This window comes from Rhamphochromis longiceps, linkage group LG18, assembly GCF_057381845.1.
Source record: "Rhamphochromis longiceps isolate RC_006_pf linkage group LG18, R_longiceps_female_GT1.1, whole genome shotgun sequence".
Classification (NCBI taxonomy): Eukaryota; Metazoa; Chordata; class Actinopteri; order Cichliformes; family Cichlidae; genus Rhamphochromis; species Rhamphochromis longiceps.
Genome location: NC_140574.1, coordinates 5,992,328 through 6,011,725, shown reverse-complemented (window position 1 = coordinate 6,011,725; position 19,398 = coordinate 5,992,328). Strand labels below are relative to the sequence as shown.

Here is a 19,398-nt window from a genome sequence, read left to right as displayed (position 1 = left end):
TGCCTTTTGAGAACCAACCCACAATTTGAGAATTGATTATTATATTCCCTTCACTGGCTGAAGCTGAGAAAAGAAAATGATGGCAGACAGAATATGTGTTCAGCATTTGTCGGTCTTTGCTGTCGGTGGCTCTGAACTTTTTGTCGACTTGTGGTGCTTACTTTCTGAAACAGGCTCCCGTTTTTTGGTGGTGAGACGTGAAACCTGGTTTAGGTTAGGCAGTAGCAGCCACACCGTTAAGGTGGAAAGGCTTATTAGAGATTATTCCTGGCCAAGTAAGACCTGTTCTGACAGCATATTCAGGACATGTAGCTATTTAAGAGGGATGGTAACAATGTTCCGCTCAGCCAACCAATACACAACGAATAAATAAGCAACAATTAATGTCTTCAGAAACAATGTAATATTTTGAAAACAGTTTGACAGCATGAAAGGGTTTTGTCATAGTGATGAACTGACAGATAATTTAAGCTTTATTCAAGCTATAATAGGGGCTGCTGCATTTAATAGTGTCAGGTTGATTGTGGATCAGACAGTTAATGAAAGTGCTGTTTGAATTGCTTCAGCGATAAGAGATGCTGCCCTCCTGGTGAGGAAGAAGTCTGAGTTTGTGTAGGAAGTAGCCAGGCTTTTTTGTTCTAGCTGACTTTAAAAATCTTTCTTCCTTTTGACGTTTCTGTTTTAAACATGATTTCCTGCTTGGGATGAGTGAAAGAGACGTGATAAGTAATTAAACAGTCCTCATTTTTGTTCTTTTTCACCTGACATTATCAGGGGAAATGCTAAGTTTGTTCTTCAGCTTTTCACCTTTTTAAACTGTGCTGCTGATTTTTTTTTTTTTTTTTTTAATTTCATGACGTTAACAGAAAGCACACAGTTGGTGAGAGAGTGCATCAAGACATCAGTAGATTTCAGAAATACACTTATGAGGATTATTTTGAAGACATTTTTAGTTTTGTCGCCTTTTCTACCTTCTTCGGTAAAAATGTACCCACTTACGTATTTTCTGTCCTTTGGACATAAATCATGTCCATCTGAAGACGTAATGGCATGTAATCATCAGTTCAGGATTTTTTTCCCTTGTACTGCTACTTATTTAGGCATTAGTTGCAGACATTTGCCAAGCGAAAGATATTTTAAAAGTTAAAGGAATATAGGTAAGTAAAAGCTATTTTTGACATCCAAAGCAGCATGAAGAACAGTCCTGATGCACAGTGCTGTTACAGCGGGTTTGAAACCATCCGTCCATCACTTCTATGTCCTGTTGGTTAGCCATCACCAGTCTGTATCTGGAAGTCCCACAGGGCCTTTGTGAGCTTATCACACTTTCACTCTGAGACTTCAGGCTCATAGTTCACAAGCTGGGATAATTTCTTTCTGTTACACGATTGTGCTCCAAGTGTGGCACAAACTGGTGGTATCACCTTTGGTAATACGGGGCTTTCTGTTTTCATCTTTTTGTTCAATGTTGTCTTTACTAAAGCCAAATATATGTCAATTCAACAGACACGTTATTGTTATTTGGTGCAAGCTGCTTGGGTTGCACATTTTGCTCACTGTTTGAATTTTCCTCCATGTTTCCATGTTCCAGAATGGACAGGGAGGAGTCACGTGACAGCACACTTGGTACATTGTTTTAAATCATCTTAACTTTCTGCTTGTGTTTAGTAGTTAGTGTAGTGGGGGAAATAATTATCTGATCACCCTGCTGAGTTTGTAAGTGGCTCACTAACGAAGAAATGACAAGTCTCTAATTTTTATCATAGTTTAAATTTAATGAAGTGAGACAGCAGATCGACCAAAGATCCAGAAAAACAACTCAAATTACATAAAAGTTGCAAACTGATTTGCATTTCATCCTTTGAAATAAGTATTTGTATTCTTACAACCCAGGAAGAATTCTGGTTTCCACAGATCAATCAATCAATCAATCAATCAATCAATTACAGATGAAGCTGCATATAAAGCACACTTCTCCACAGAATCAATTTCTTCCAATCCAGCCTCTCCAGCACCGCGGGCAAAGACCAAACAGCTGTCAAGGGGCTTCAGGGAGAAGACTGTAGACATGCAGAGGGCTAGAAGACGGTGAGAAAGTGACAACTGCTGGTTTTCTTACAGGGAGTGCAGAATTATTAGGCAAATGAATATTTTGTCCACATCATCCTCTTCATGCATGTTGTCTTACTCCAAGCTGTATAGGCTCGAAAGCCTACTACCAATTAAGCATATTAGGTGATGTGCATCTCTGTAATGAGAAGGGGTGTGGTCTAATGACATCAACACCCTATATCAGGTGTGCATAATTATTACACTGTAATCCCTAACAGTTGTTCTAGCTCATAACTAATAAGCTCATAACACTCAAATGTCGTTTTGTAGTTGAGCAAACTATAAAGTATTGAGCTCTGTTGGCTTTTATGCAACTTTAATTGAATAGGGCTCAATATTTTTTAGCTAATTTGTTCGGAACGCTCAAAAAGTTTAAGAAGCATATATTAGTGACGTTCTGGTGGGTGGAGTCTTGTCGCTCCCTCAGGAAAGCTGAGTCAGCCATCTTGAATTTACCTTGATGCAGGGAAGATTTGGCCAGCCCGTGTGGATTAAGAGTCCCCAACTTCAACCTACCACGACCACCACCTTATTTTTTTTCATCAACTGCCCTAAATTTGGTAAGTCTAACGTGTTTTTGTTTTGTTTAAATTTAATTTCGATAAACATTCTTTTTTATTTTTTTACTGGAAATACATTCGTACTTTGCGCACAGTGAATGTTTGTTATAAATGAATTCGAATCCAAGTAATTGTAATTTTAGAAGTTTTCGAATGTGACAAATACGTAATGTTATTTCAAATTAGAACGGTGTAACGTTTTGGCGGTTTTCCGTGGGGGACAACATTTCCCATAATGCATTGTATTCTTGCCCGGGAAGTTGACGGTGGCAGTTCTAGCTCTATGCCTTTGAACTTTCTACTAAAATTTTCTACTGTCCGTTTCTACCGGTTGTCGTATTCGCCGGTAATGCACGTGTGTATTGTGAGTATACTTATTTCAATAAGTGTCCGTGTTACACAGTCAGTAGTTTACGCTGTTGAGCTATGTGTGTGTGCTAGCATGAAGCGAACAATAATAAACAACATGAGTGTGTTATCATGATGGTAATTAGACACATGTTTGTATTTTTTCGTAGTCTCAAATGTGTGGTTGTGAGATAATCTCGAAGTTCTTTTAACAGTTTAGAGGGGTATTCCACTAAGCGAGCTCTACAAGTCAAGCCTTGCGGAAAAATGCATCGCCTGATTCAGCCTAACATTACACACTGGTCAAACTCGGTGCTACGAACGAAGTTCACCTAAATTGTTCGCGCTAATTCGACAAGGCTCAACCAGCCAGACTGAGGCGCCTCCTTGACACCTTTAAGCCAGACCCTATCGATCTTTGCTAGATAAATTGAAATGAAATGAAAATAAAGAGCCGCGTTCTGCTCCCAGGCTAAGAAAGAATCATTGATGCAGACTGTGCGGATCACAAATACTCCCTAACCTGTAAGGCAGGGGTGTCCAAACTTTTTTCACTGAGGGCCACATACATAAAAATATAGGAGGGGCTGGGCCACTTACTAGAAATTAGGTAAAAAACCTTAACTTTAGTGTATTAAAGTGTATTAAAGATCACAAAATCACTTAAAAGTGGTCGAATATGTTATATTGTTGAATATAATTAAAGACAAAACCGCCTTCATCACAGCTTTCCATAAATTGATCTTTATTGATTCATTCAGAAAAAGTTTTGGTAGCTCATTTTCAGAACAGCAGCTTCAGATTTCTTCTTAGACAGAAGATTTACAGCACAGAGAAAAAACAATAAAGGGGAAAATAGGACGGGTAAATTTCAAGTTTGTTATTTAAGTTATTAAGCTTAGCAACACACCTATTAACATTAGTTTGAAACGGTTAACATTAACAGACTGAACTGGACTTAATAACAGGAGTGCATATAATCTTAGTAAATTATTGTGGTGAGTATCAGCTGCGCTGGGTATGTAAATCGGGCCATCCAGCTGCGGTGCTGATTCGACGTGACTCGTGCCAAAAATCCGGACAAATGTCACTTGATCAAGGAGCAGATCTGCATCAGATGAGATCAGCTGACTACGTGTGTGTGCTGTGCAAAAAATGTTTTTGAACATTAACAAGTCGTCTTTGTGCACATATTGTTTACAGATATCAGACTGCAAAGAGCGCTACAGAGAGTCAGCATTTCACCAGTTGTCAGTGGGTGAGTTTTATAATTTGTGTCCTAATTTAAATAAAAAATAAATACAAAGAAACTAGAGAATTTTGCCCTGAATTATTCAAAATTTTTAGATTTTTTTTTTGCAACAGAACAGACAAAATTAAATTACTGTGTGAACTTGTTGGCATAATTATGTTCCACCTAATTTAAAAATTGACATGCATTTTAAGTACAATGCGTGTAAACAGTGCATTTTGAAAAGCCAAAAGTGCAAACAGGGCTGAAATGGTTTTGACTGCAAATGTTTTAATTGCAGGGGTGAAGTTGGCCCAATGGAGTGGAAATGCAAGTTGTGTTCTGCAACTTCAAATACTCGGGGACAATTATTTTGGCACTACACTGTATTGCATACCCAATATTCACGAGTGTCCCCCCTGCCATGTCTCTATGACAGTTGCATTTGTACTTTTCCATCATTCGAGGCAATGAAAGCTCATCTGTCAAGATCACATAATGATTCACATAGAGTTGATGCAACTGAAGGAGCACGTAGTTGTTTTATATGTCCTTTGTGTAACTTCACACAGCCCTTTTCTGAGGGAATTCTGTTTGGTCACTTGAGAAATCATTTACGAAGTCATGAGATGGTACCATGCCCATTCAAAAACTGTAATTACAGAACAAATAGTTACTCAGCATTTAATGCACACAAAAGTAGAAAGCATAGTGGTGATTCAGGCTTTGGTGAATGTGTTGTATTGGCATACAACGATAGCGCCCCAGAGCTAGTTGCAGCAGAAAGTCTTCGGGAACCTGCTGAAACTCACAGTCCAGGGTCTGCAGACACATTTGATCTCGATGAGATAAACAGTCAGTGTGACCCAGACATGTTAAAGGCCCAGCTGAACCATAACTTGGCATCGTTATTTCTAAAGATGCAATCTATTCTTCATGTGTCAGAAATGGCATCTCAGGAAATAGTGGAACATTTGACTCAGATATTTTTCTTGTCCCAACCGATACTCAAACATGACATCAGAGAGGTCTTAGAGAGTCATGATATCACTGTCAGTGAAGCAATTCTAAATGAGGTTGTCAGTACTGTTATGGACTGCAATGTTATTGTCAGTGCCACAGCTAAGGGGAAGCCGTTATCCTCAACCAAGAGAAGGAAAACCTTCATCGAAAATAATTACCCTGTGGTAAAGCCTGTACAGTATCTGCTACAGCCAGGACACACAGCAGTACATGTTCCCATTCTCAAAATGATACAAAAAATCTTCAGTCATACAGATATTCTTGATAAAATTAAAGAAACAAAGGTGGCACAAAACGGTGTCTATGTAAGCCACCAAGATGGTTTGTACTTCAAAGAGAACACATTCTTGTCTTCAGATGAGTTCAAAATAACACTAATTTTGTACATTGATGATTTGGAGATAGCCAATCCGCTTGGCACATCGCGCAAAATACACAAAATCTGTTCAGTATACTGGATGCTTGCTGATCTTCCCAGTAAATACCGGTCAGCCTTGCATGTGATTCAGCTTGCTGCTTTATGTAAAGTGGCTGACATCCAGACATTTGGGTATGAAAAAGCACTTGGTCCTTTGTTGAGAGACCTCCGTACCCTTGAACAAGATGGGATATTTATTGAGTCTATTGGTAAGGTAGTCCAAGGAACAGTCATGTGTGTGGTGTGTGACAATCTTGCAGCCCATGAGTTGGCAGGCTTTTCAAAGTCTTTTAGAGCAGAACACTTTTGCAGGTTCTGCACAGCAACACAAGTTAAACTTCAGACTCATGAAGTTGCAAGCGGCGAGTTCAGTCTTAGGACAAAAGACAGCCATAATAGTGATGTGCATGCCGTAATGCATGGGGTCAGTCGGAGTCAAAATGGTGTTCAGGCAGATTGTGTCCTGAGACAGCAACTAGAGCATTTTCATACTGTCACTGGCTTTCCACCTGATGCCCTCCATGATCTTTTGGAGGGCATTGTGCCTACAGAGCTCGCCCTGTGTATTGGAGAGATGATCCGTCGCAAATACTTCACCCTTGAATATTTGAATGACAGAATTCTGTCATTTCCCTACCAAGGAACAGACAAGCTTGAGAAACCTCATAAAATACCACAGAGCTTTGCTTTAAAGAAAAGCATTGGTGGTAATGGCCATGAAAATGCCACATTGCTTAGACTGCTCCCTTTGATTATTGGAAATGCTGTTCCTGAAGAGGATGGGATATGGACTGTGCTAATGGACTTAAAAGAGGTAGTAGAGTTATCACTGTCTTCAGAATTCACAGAGGAGTCCATCCAGTATTTACAGTCGAAGATCCAAGATCATAGACAGATGCTGAAAGAAGCCTTTCCAGATTTCAAACTCCGTCCTAAGCATCACTACATTGAACACTATCCTGACCTTATACGTCTTTTTGGGCCCCTTGTACACTTGTGGACAATGAGGTTTGAGGGAAAACACAGTTTTTTCAAGAGAGTTGTACACGATACACAAAACTTTAAAAATGTGTTAAAAACACTCGCCGACAGGCATCAGTACATGGTAGCATTTCATCTCAGTGCCTCAGGATTCTTCAGACCTCACCAGCAAGCATCAAATGTCTCCTCTGTACTGGTATCAATGCTTCCAGATGTTGCAAAGACATATGTTAAACAAATAACAGCAAGCAATGTTATTTACAGCACATCAAAGATCTGCATTGATGGAACTGATTATAATGTAGGAATGTTTTTGTCTGTTGGACAAGAGGGAGGACTGCCTAAGTTCTGTAGAATTGAACAGGTTCTCCTGGTTAATAGTAGTGTTGTCTTTCTTTGCCAAAGGCACATATCGCACTACATTGAACACCTGAGATCTTACGAACTTTTCCCAAATAATCTGGCTGTTCACACCCCATCAGAGCTAAATGACAAAACACCTCTCTGTGCTTACAACGTAGATGGAAGATTGCTCTTGACACCAAAACGTTTCATATTATTACATTGAAGATTTATTGAAGCAGGTTAACAGCTGACTTCAACATTCTCTTGGAGCTGTGCTGGGCAGTGGGTCCATGAATAAACTGCCTCACTCCAGCAGGTGTCCTTCCATACTTCCCATCGTTCAAGTGAGGCTATGGACTTGTGTACATTGTTTGTATCACGTTTACTCTCCATAAAAATTAATGTTTGTTCTTTTTTTTCCCTTCTTTTTTTTTCTTCCCCTAGGAACCAAAAGATGGCTGCTGCCCAGAAGCATGTGCTGCGTGTGTATGTTGAACGAGACACCGCCCTGAAACTTACTCTACTTGAGCGACCAAAGTCAGTGGAGGAGCTGAAAGAAATAATTCAAGAGAGGTTCAAGCCAAGACTGGATGGGGACTTTAGCCTTCACTATGAGGATCCGGACTTTGATGGTGATCTTTGTCTCCTTGTGGACATCCAGGAGTTACCAGAGAAGGGCACATTAAGAGTTGTCAGACCTGAAAGCGACACCTTCTCTACTGCATCTTCTGACACAGACATACTCCCACATGTACCTGCGATACAGCGCCAGAAGAGTTGGCCTGATGAATTTGTTGTTCCTAGTTTTGGTTATGAAATGGATCATATACTAGAAGAAGGAAATCGAGTTTATGAAGAATCAGGAAAATTGCTGAAGTTAAAGAGATCACAGAAGAGTGAAATCCTTAGAAAAATGGCAGAAACAATCTACAGTTTTAAAGCATACGCACATGACAAGGAATTGGCAATGGCTGCTCAAGCTTTGATTAGAGCTCATCCATGTCTCAGAATGACAGCTGGTGAAGACGGGGCGTTGGGATGGAAACGCCACATGGGGTACAAGCTTGCATCTTACCGTAACAATCTGGCCAAAGCTGGGGTTGCAGAAGTAGCCATCAACACAGGGAGGCGGAGCCGAAACAACCCCAACAATGATCACCCCCATCAAAACATAAAGAAAGCTCGAAAAGCTGAGGTCAACTACATCACTAACCTACCGAAGGATCAAACCCCAGCCTCTCTGGAAAAAATGAGAGAAAAGATCATGCATGAAGTCGAAAAGACTGAGAGAAACTACTTGGTCATAGGCAAGCTCATGGACACAACCTATGCCCTACGTCGCCAAGAAATTGTTGGAGCTGTTGTAGCTCCACGAGTGAGAGACGTCGTGGACAGATGGCCAGCCCTACTTATAGAGTCACAGGTAAAATAAAATTAAAAGTGTGTGTGTGTGTGTGTGTGTGTGTGTGTGTGTGTGTGTGTGTGTGTGTGTATATGTCTGTCTGTCTCTTTACTGTTCTCCCAGTTTTTAAAAGTCTAGATTTTCAAACAATTTACCAAAAAGCAAATGGCAGATGTAAAATGACAACACATCACTGTGATGTTTTTTTTTCTTTTTTTCCCCATTCATAGTAAACAAAGTCTCTAGAAGTTTATTTATTAAAATTTCCTTTAGATAACATTACAAAGAATGACGAATAACTTTCTATTTTGGCCTTGGTTCTGATTAGAATTTCTCTGGTTTTGCTAACCTGAGAACTTTTTAAAATACATTCACAATTCTGTTCCTAATTCATCTTTGTTCATTTCTGTGTATTTCTGTTCATGTACAGGTGGTGGCAGAGTTCCACCGAATCAACAATGTTAACCTGCGCACTCAATTCTACAAGGAGCTGGACAGACACACCCCTAGACTCATCACTTTGTTCCGAGACAAGGCCATCAAGACTGGCAAGATTGCAGAGGAGCTAGCAAAGCTCATGAGAATTTATGACATTCGGGTAAATTTTTCATTTCACATGATTCAGGATTACATTAACCGATGGTTTGTACACAGCTGTAAGAAGCCATAGTGTCAATTGCTTCAACTGTGCTCCGAGATTAAGTGATTATGCCATGGATACAAGGTTGTCATTTTAGGAGAAGGACATCTTGACAAAATCTATCCTATCAAAATATCCAAAAAAATCCAAAATACAGAATTTACCATCTATGGCTAGGGTAGGGTAGGGTAGGGTTACCCTTCTAGATTGACAAGTTTAGCCCGTTACACAAAAAGTTTGTCATTGTTATAGATCAGGGGTGTCCAATCAGAACATGGCTATCCAACACTTTGTTTTTACTCTGCATTTGTGTAAATACTATTCTAATAGATATTGTATGTTCATCTAGGAACAGCATGATGTAAATACAAGACGGGCCCTCGTCCTTCGTGCACTTCCTGTGTACCTGCGTGAAGATGCCTCCATGTTATTCAGGACTTGTGATGTAAGTGTACTGGCCTCAGCATCAACCCCTTTGCCTAGCTGTTCAGTCAAACATATGACATCGCTCAGAACTCAAGGAGAACCAGGGTGTATATCAGGAAGGAGGTTCAACACAGTCCTCATCTGACTTGTTTTCTCCCATATATCAACTATTGTTGAATAAGATTGCAAGAAGATTGTTACGCATAAACCAGAAAACATGAAAATAGTTGAAAGATTATTATACAAAAAAAATCTGCAGATAAAAACTATCTCCCTTTTAAAATTCAAGTGTTCTATTTTTTTGGAGGTGCCATGTTGTGGTCAGAGAAATGTTTGGTAAATAACAAAAACAAAAATCTTGGCATATATTTATTATTGAAAACATTTATTTAAACATATGTTTTGAAGTCAAACCGAAATTAAGATTATTGTAATGCATCATGATGTATCGCCATATCAAATTAAATCGTTGACATTATAATCCTAAAAGAAACGTGTGACTTATGAAGATTCACACCTCTAATCAATAGCATGATTTGTGTCCTTGTGGGGCTGAACTCATTCTTGTATTATTTTTGTTTTGCAGTCAGCAGATGGTCCAGACCTCACTGACACTCCTGTGGCTCTGCTGACAGTTGTCACGGATGACACTACTGATTCGGCCCTCTTCAGTCCCGAAAGCATCTGCATTGTCATTGAGGATGAAATACTTGTGAATGGTCCCACAAATCTGGCTGAGTCATTTCTCCTGCTCTTTGGGTACATCTATGCACTAGACCTACAATACCCAAAGAAACTTGAGCTTACATTCACATTTATCCAGAAGGTTGTGATGTGCCTTGAGGACAACAAACCACTGAAAGGGTGTCTACTGACGCTGAAGAATGATTTGTTCAATGAGTGGATCACTCAGAATGGACTACTTGTTGAGCTGAGTATTGAGGAAGCTTTTTTTTGTTTGTTTTTTTCCCTAATCATTGGGCTTTTCTACTTCTAATTTAAAGTGAATGACTGCTCATTTTGTGGACTATTCATGTTTAACGTTGTGTTGCCTAATACCTCAATGCACTACCTGATGTTTGTTCCCAGTTATGTACAGTTGTGTAAACCAGTACATGGATGCCTCATTTCTCCTGCTTTTTGGGTAGTTCTGTGCACTAGACCTACAATACGCAGACTCTCGAGCTTTTATTCACATGTATCCAGAAGGTTGTGACCCTTGGAGTCTTTTTCTCTTGTTTTATTTATGAAGCACTTTTTTATGAGTGAGCTCTGTTGTTTGTGCCTTTTTAAAAGCACATTGTGTTTAATAAAAAGTTGTTAAATTGTTAGTGTTGTTACTTTCATGTTTTCTAACACTTTTAGCTGATTATAATTTACTGGGCAAATAGTTCAGAATTATTTGTAAGTGTATTTCCCACAGTATTTTAAAAATCTTGAAGATTAAGTGTTATTTCCCATATTATAAGTTAGAAAATATGAAAAAGTTTGAGTTCATTTCCCACATCATATGAGTTGCAATATGTAAAATATTTTGAGTGTATTTCCCACCTTAATTAAGTTGAAACATATTGAACATTTTGAGTTTATTACTCCCTAATTATAAGTTGAGGAATATCAACATTTATGAGTTAACATTGAGGTAATTTAAGGCAACTGCAACTACAATTTTTATTTTAGTTAAACTTAAAACTTTTAAAAACATCACTAGAAAATTGTTGTGTAATCTGTTACACAACAATTTTTGAGTTCTGTGAACTTATTAGGTTTTACAGTGTAGGCAACATCCTTTCCTTTGGCAAAATGGGTCAAAAGAAGGACTTGACAGGCTCAGAAAAGTCAAAAATAGTGAGATATCTTGCAGAGGGATGCAGCAGTCTCAAAATTGCAACGCTTCTGAAGCGTGATCATCAAACAATCAAGCGTTTCTTTCAAAATAGTCAACAGGGTCGCAAGAGGCGTGTGGAAAAACCAAGGCACAAAATAACTGCCCATGAACTGAGAAAAGTCAAGCGTGCAGCTGCCAAGATGCCACTTGCCATCAGTTTGGCCATATTTCAGAGCTGCAACATCACTGGAATGCCCAAAAGCACAAGGTGTGCAATACTCAGAGACATGGCCAAGGTAAGAAAGGCTGAAAGACGACCACCACTGAACAAGACACACAAGCTGAAACCTCAGGCCTGGGCCAAGAAATATCTCAAGACTGATTTTTCTAAGGTTTTATGGACTGATGAAATGAGAGTGAGTCTTGATGGGCCAGATGGATGGGCCCGTGGCTGGATTGGTAAAGGGCAGAGAGCTCCAGTCCGACTCAGACGCCAGCAAGGTGGAGGTGGAGTACTGGTTTGGGCTGGTATCATCAAAGATGAGCTTGTGGGGCCTTTTCGGGTTGAGGATGGAGTCAAGCTCAACTCCCAGTCCTACTGCCAGTTTCTGGAAGACACCTTCTTCAAGCAGTGGTACAGGAAGAAGTCTGCATCCTTCAAGAAAAACATGATTTTCATGCAGGACAATGCTCCATCACACGTGTCCAAGTACTCCACAGCGTGGCTGGCAAGAAAGGGTATAAAAGAAGAAAAACTAATGACATGGCCTCCTTGTTCACCTGATCTGAACCCCATTGAGAACCTGTGGTCCATCATCAAATGTGAGATTTACAAGGAGGGAAAACAGTACACCTCTCTGAACAGTGTCTGGGAGGCTGTGGTTGCTGCTGCACGCAATGTTGATGGTGAACAGATCAAAACACTGACAGAATCCATGGATGGCAGGCTTTTCAGAATCAGAATCAGAATCAGAATGGGGTTTATTGCCAAATGTTGAGCAGGTTTACAACATTAGGAAATTGCTGCGGTGCTTCAGTGCAAACATGCTGTCATAAATAGCACTTAAATAGACATGGAAAAAAATAAAAGTAGGGATAAGAATTAAAAGTGCTACGTGGAAAGATATGTGCATGAGATATACATGAGATATATACATGAGAATAAGAATTAAGAGTGCTACGTTGAAAGATATATACATGAGTGCAGGTGGTGATCAGTGCCAAACATAGAATGATGCAGTGACACAGCGTAGGGTCCTTTTGAGTGTCTTTGCAAAGAAAGGTGGCTATATTGGTCGCTGATTTGTTTTTGTTTTGTTTTTGAATGTCAGAAATGTATATTTGTGAATGTGGAGATGTTATATTGGTTTCACTGGTAAAAATAAATAATTGAAATGGGTATATATTTGTTTTTTGTTAAGTTGCCTAATAATTATGCACAGTAATAGTCACCTGCACACACAGATATCCCCCTAAAATAGCTAAAACTAAAAACAAACTAAAAACTACTTCCAAAAACATTCAGCTTTGATATTAATGAGTTTTTTGGGTTCATTGAGAACATGGTTGTTAAGAGATTTTTCTACATTATACAATATAACCAAATCTCTATAATACAATATAATCAAGTGTGCCTTATATTCTGTGTGTTCATATATTTTCACATAACCAAGCTTATTGTTAAAGAGAACATAATGCATTCCTTACCTCAGTGTGTGATGTCAGATAAGCATGATATACTTCTGCATTGTTATTTTCAGTGTATGTGTGCAAGGTCAGATAAGCTGAGATAATGCCTGACCTCTCCCTTTTCAGTTAAAAGAGGAAGTACTATGTAACTGACTTTCACTATAAATAAAGCAAGCAAGCCTGCACTCGGTGTGTGTGTCTTCTCAGAGACATTCACCCATGCGCACGTTTCTAATACTCTCTGAGTCGGTCTACAGTGTCTCATTTCTCTTACTTGTGTTTGAACAAATGTCTACCCCTGACAATGGTTGTTGTTCAATAATAAAATTATTCCTCAAAAATACAACTTGCCTAATAATTCTGCACTCCCTGTATTGTGAAGTGGCAGAAATATAAAATGATCATCGGTCACCCTCTGTTCGGCATCCTTGAGGATCTTACTTCATTGGGTGATAATGATCACTAGCTTGTTAATGAGCTGAAGGCAGTTACACAATCAGCAACACATTACGCCCTAATGCACTGAAATCTTGCAGGGCATACAAGAAGAAATATGTACAGGCCGATCTTAGATTTGCTTAATAAGCATCTAAATTGTTAAAAGAAGGTGTAGGAGAAAGGGCTGTGGTCAGATGAACCAAAATTGAATTCAGGGCATTTTTGACCCAACGTGTTTGAAGGAAGAATAATGCTGAATATGATCCAAAGAACACCATCCCAAAAGTCAAGTATTGAGGTGGAAACATTATGTTTTGGAGTTTTTTTTCTGCTAAGGGAGAAGGGTGACTTTAAGGAGCCATTGGACGAGGCCATGTACCATACAAGAACCTCCTGAAAAAGAAAAGATGATGCATGGTTCTTCCTATATGACAGCAAAGAAGTGGCTAAAGAAGAGGCTCATTGACGTCATGGGGTTTATTACCTAGTTTTCAGACCTCAGTTCTATATTCTTCCTTCTGTGAAGGAAGCTAAAACCTTGAGTTGCCAAAAAACTAAAGGATTTAGAGTTGCTGTAAAGAGTGGTCCAAAATCCCCCCTGAGATACGCGCAAACCAGCTGACCAACTACAAGAAACGTCTAACTGCTGTGCTTGCAGAAAGGGTTTCTCCACCGAGTACTAAGTCATGTTTGCTTGCAATGACATGCAAATTGCTTTATAACATTTATGTAATGTGTTTTTTCTGAAATTTGGTTGAATTGAAACGACCAAAGAAATTAGAGAGTGTTTATTTCTTATGCAAATGAGCAAACTTTTAGCAAATAATTATTTCCCCCACTGTATTTACAGCCTGCTGGGGAGTTTCTGCTGCTGATTCTGGGAGTTTCTCATACTTCATTAGTTTTCTTTTCTTTTCTTTGTCACTGCAGCTCTTTTACCGCTCGTTCTTGGGGCCAACCTCTGCCATAAAATCAGTAAAGGTAAACTCAGGGCAGCATCATCATCTCCTAAAGCTCATTTGATGGTGGCCAGCTAGTGGTGTGCATCACTGCTGATTGAAGCCAGAGCACGAAAACACATTAGGAAAAAGAGCTGATAAGACCGATTCATTAGCATTTAGATAGCTCTAAACTAACTAACTAAAAGGAGACTTTTAATAAAAATTCACTTGCTGTTATTTATTTATTTATTTATTTATTGCTATTCATTTATGCCAGAACTTATATACAGAAGTGTTTCTGCATTACTTTTTTTGGTTTTTGGTTTTTACTCAAACACTTCCTTGTGCTTGTTTGTATTGTTGGAACTTTCTCGTTGATCCTTTTGCTGAAAGAACATCAAAAAGGACAGAATTCTTTGTCTCTTGAATAAAATAAGTTCATCAACCATGATCTGCAGATTTAAGATCCTCACGTGGACAATCCAGAGAATATCAAACCAGTGGAAGAAAAATCAAATATCCTATGAAAATTTCAGACACTACCTCAGCAATTTGTTTGCTGTTTGCAGAGCTGTGTGTTGAAAGAGTAATGCCCTTGTTTGCATTTCCTTTGGCTAACTTGAGTTAGTCATTATCATCTACCGATTAGAGTAGATTCTGGATCTGCATCATGCTGGAGGCAGCTTTGTGGAGAAGCAGCTGTCATCGAACCAATTAGTGCATCTGCTATAACACAGGTGGTGTCTGCTTTAGTTACGATAGTGGTGTCGTTTGGTCCAGACCAAATATTTCATGAGACATTTGTGAGATTGCCGTGAGACTTAGTGGACGTAAAACAGGTCACCAGGGCTTAGTTCAGTTCAGTGTTTTACATAGCTAAATCATAACATTACCTCAGTGAAATATACTTAAAAGGACAAAGATACTTATAATATAAAATGAAACCAATCAATTTAATGAGTTGGCACCCAGTTCCCTGCCTTGTTCACACTCCACCAGCACTACATTTTCAGTTTGAGCTTTTATTGACATATCACCGCAGCAGCGAGATGGGTGGCGTGAGATTTCTTACAGACATTCAAATACCAGGAAAACTAATAAGCACTAAAAACAGAATGCTTTGTGTTGAGGACTAATCAGCAAAAGAACTGGACTGTCATAATGTGCAGGATAATAAGATGCAGGAAGCAAGTGAATTAACACAAGAAGAGACGTTTTTTAGGCCAGCCGCCAGTGCATAAAGTCTAAAACATGAAGCCAAAACCAGAAGAAGTCACAGAAGAAACAGAAGGAGACGACACCAGGCAGGATAACACACATCATGACAAAGGGTAAAGGCAAGACAACACTTTATATATACACACACAGGATGATCAGGTTAATAAAGATAGCTGGCACACTTTACTGAAGTGGGTTTTACTGTGATGTTTAACATTTTCTCCTGTTGATGCAGTAGTAGATAAATCAATTTTCTCCTGCTGATTTTCTCCTAGAGGAATAATTTTATCTCACATTATCTTATCTTATGTTGCACTTGATTCGTGTAGTGCATGTATCCACTGGCTTTAACACCAATCACTTAGTGTGCAGTGGACCAAAAATTACAACAAAAGTATGTTAAGCTCTGCACACTGGCAGAGAGACGAGAGAGACCGAGGGAAACACGAGGAGTTTATTTCTCACTTTCCATAGGAAGAGTAACATGTGTGCTAGCGAGAGATTACTCAGTCACACCTGACCTTGTTCCCAAAGCTTAATTTGTGGATGTAGGTGCATCGATATCAATTGCAAAGATAAAACAGTATTAAGTCTGGTTCTTTATTCCTGATTTCCTCTATTCTTATGCTGCTTGCATATGTGCTTTTAGCAAACAAGGCTAATGGGATACGAACGAACTAAATGTAACTTACGTCTTAACAAAGCAGGAAAGGAAATCAAAGGAAAAAAAAAAAAAAGTGATTTACTGCAGATGTGTGTCAACAAACAGGATAAAAGCAGGTTTAAGACACTTGAGCACTGGCCCCTCTTTTCAAACCTTGGGTGTTTTCTAATTTCTTTTAAGTTTGTCCTAAAGAAATTTTTTAAAATGCTGCAAACTTTTGAAGATAACACACCATGGGTCTATGTGAGGTTAGAAATGTTAAACCACGTGCACATATTGTTTTCTGTGTCTGGCTGCCCAGCATGTCCAGACTCTGCTGTATCTTCATCGCGGTAAACTCATTAATTCGACTTCTTTGTGTCGCACTGTCTAGTTGTTGTATACTTTCCAGCCTGCTGAGTAAGTGAGTGAGCAAATGGTGTGCTATTGGATTTGACATGCCCTGCAATGAAGGTCACAAGCACTTAGCCTGAAATTGACATGAAAATTTCCAAGGTGTCACCGTGTTCCCCGTCCATCCAGTGGAGTTTTTGTTTTCAGCATTTGTCCGACATACATACAAACTTCTGTAACATGGAGCATTTGAACTGTCTGGAGCAACTATGATGAATATGTCAGCCTAGCTGTAAAGTATGCTATTCATGCTGCATGTCCATGCACAGCTCTCAGACAGGTGTGGGAACAAGGACCTTACAGGTCCAGTAAGATAGTTACTGCTTATTTATTGTAGTCGTAAATATACATTGATTTAGTGTGTGGTTATGTCTTCCCAACAAATTGATGCACAGTCATAAACTTTGTGTAACCTCTGATGTGTGTGCATAAACATGGCGATATTGTTGTGATTACTTATTGTCAGGAGATTAGACATGTCAACGAAAACACCAGACATTATGATACAGACTTATCATTTGCACCGATGTTTTTTCTAAATTTTATACACGAAAATTGAGCGCGAGAGCCCTCGGTGCACCTGCTCACTGCTGAAGTCAAAGTAAACCTTATTGTCATCTCCGCTACATACAGTCCAGTATATAGAGAGACGAGACGAGGCTCAAGTTACAGCAGTGCAAGTAAACAAACAATAAATATAAGAAGAGTAAGAGGGAGTGTTCGCCCAGGGCGCCAAACCTGCTACTGACTGTACCTTTAATATGTCTTCAGAAGATGAAAAAGCAGAGAGGAAAGAGTTGGCAGACTAAAATGGAAGAAGAAGCGGTTCTGGTTGGAGCACATTAAAGCGACACCTGACATAAATCGACTTACCTGAGTGTGTGAGAGACAAACCGAAGAAGACCAAACCAAAACCATGTCTCCATCCGGACATTAAAATCATTTTTTTTCAGATGTAAATAGGTGACAGTTTTGCTGGCAGCTGTAACAACAGTTCAGTCTGGTGTATATCCATTTCTTAGAGTTTATCCATTACCTAAACAACTGCTGGCAAGCAAAAAGGCTCTGATGAAAAAGGAAATGATGTGCTGCCTGATATCACCCATTAGTTAGAAGCTTCAAGCTGAGCCTTGTCACTGTTGCCATGTTGGTATTAGGAATGATTAAATAACCCGCTGTAATATAGAGCTTACTGATAACTGAGAGACACTACAAGCTCATACAGTACCAAGCTAGCCTCACCTTTCATCATATCCTGCTTGATTGTGTGTTTACATGGAACCATGATTTACAAAATTAACATAATGTTGGATTTGGATTTTCTAGCCAAAGTGCTTATGTAATATAAAAACATTTCAAAGATACGTAGTGAAATAAAAAAAGTTAAAGGTTTCGTCACTCATGGACTTTTTTCTTCCTTTTTTGGACTCATCAGCACGAGTGGTGTGGGAATGTTTTTGAACTGTCTACTGATTCAGTAAAATGACTCGATGTTACAATCCCTAATAATGCATTGCTTTAAATGGAGAAAATCTTGAGGGATGGCTGTTATGAGGAAAGGCAGCCCAGAAACTTTACCAGTGGCACACATCGTTGTGTGCCTAAACTTTCGGTCTTTCACCCAAGCTAATCTGCTAAGCTAAGACTTTCTATTTGTGTGTTTTCTGGTATATTTGTTCATTCATGAGGTGTAAGAACTGTCAAAGACAAAAATAGTGCATGCTGATGGGAATACTCAAGCGTTTACTATGTTTTGTACAACTTTTATTGGTTTCCACCTTTACATACATATCAAATGTTTCTGTGTGTTTGACCTCACCCTTTGTCCAGTAAATGAAGTGTTTGGTTTTAGTCACATTACCGACAACTTTCTGAAACACGTCCGTCATTCCCACGTTCATTTTTAGCTGCGTTCATCTCAGCTAATTTGGTTTGACAGGAGACTTTTGAGGATCTCTGAGTTTGTTTTTGAATAATAATCTATTGCTCACATTTGGATAATATTCTGTGTTTGATGCGTCAAATCGCAGTTCAGCTGCCACTTCAGGCTCATAGTTGTGTAAGTCTGTGTGCATGCTTGTGTGTGCTGTCTGGATGATGCCCAGCCTTGCTTCATGCCAGGGGATAAAAAGCTGCAGCCTCTATGGGAGATTTTGATTGAGTGATGGACATTGGGAGCTGTTTAAAAACTGTTGATCCTATTAAAGAGCAAAATAAGAGAAATGACACGTAGTCGTAAAATACTTGAATTGGATATTTTACTCTGAGGTAAATCTATATTCAAAGTGATATGAATAAAACTTTGCACAAGTGTTAAAATTTAAAGTGTTTTATTTGTGCTGACTCAGTAAAAGCAACAAATTAATTGTTAATGGTAGTTTTTCTGTGTTGTTGATGCAAGAACTTTACTCGTGTAACTGCAGTAACGAGGCTGTGGAGTTTACATGAGTCAGTGATACTACTAAAATCAGATCAGACACAGACACAGTGCAGAACATGTTTGATTACAGGTGCTATTATGACTTAAAATATAGAAGATGGTTATTCATTTGTCATGTGCCGTTTGGCTCGATCACAATTTCCTCCTCAGGATTTACGCGCTGTTGATTCATGTGCCTCTCCTCTGTTTAAACACACACAAATATTAAGAGAGGGAGTGCTGGCTGGTTGGTTTAAGCAGCTTATCTTGACCTTCTGTTCATCTGTCTATCATAACCCTCGCTCTCCTCTGTGTATGAGCT

General features: G+C 39.1%; 2 protein-coding genes across 2 annotated transcripts in view; both read left to right on the top strand.

Annotated features, from left to right (window-relative positions):
- The window catches only part of LOC146647594 (vasoactive intestinal polypeptide receptor 2-like), a 91,673-nt gene that overhangs the window by 16,618 nt on the left and 55,657 nt on the right, over positions 1-19,398 (top strand). The window lies entirely within an intron of this gene.
- On the top strand, positions 2,585-14,478 carry LOC146647595 (uncharacterized). Its single transcript, XM_085389932.1, has 7 exons — positions 2,585-2,672; positions 4,224-4,278; positions 7,463-8,441; positions 8,851-9,018; positions 9,410-9,505; positions 10,073-10,421; positions 14,372-14,478. Exons 3-7 carry the CDS (start codon positions 7,473-7,475, stop codon positions 14,476-14,478), a joined length of 1,689 nt encoding a protein of 562 aa, XP_085246058.1. The 5' UTR covers positions 2,585-2,672; positions 4,224-4,278; positions 7,463-7,472.

Coding starts and splice junctions, on each gene's coding strand:
- LOC146647595 (XM_085389932.1), top strand. CDS start 7,473: ATGGCTGCTGCCCAGAAGCATGTGCTGCGTGTGTATGTTGAACGAGAC. Junction 8,442..8,850: donor CCCTACTTATAGAGTCACAG/GTAAAATAAAAT, acceptor GTTCATGTACAG/GTGGTGGCAGAGTTCCACCG. Junction 9,019..9,409: donor TGAGAATTTATGACATTCGG/GTAAATTTTTCA, acceptor ATGTTCATCTAG/GAACAGCATGATGTAAATAC.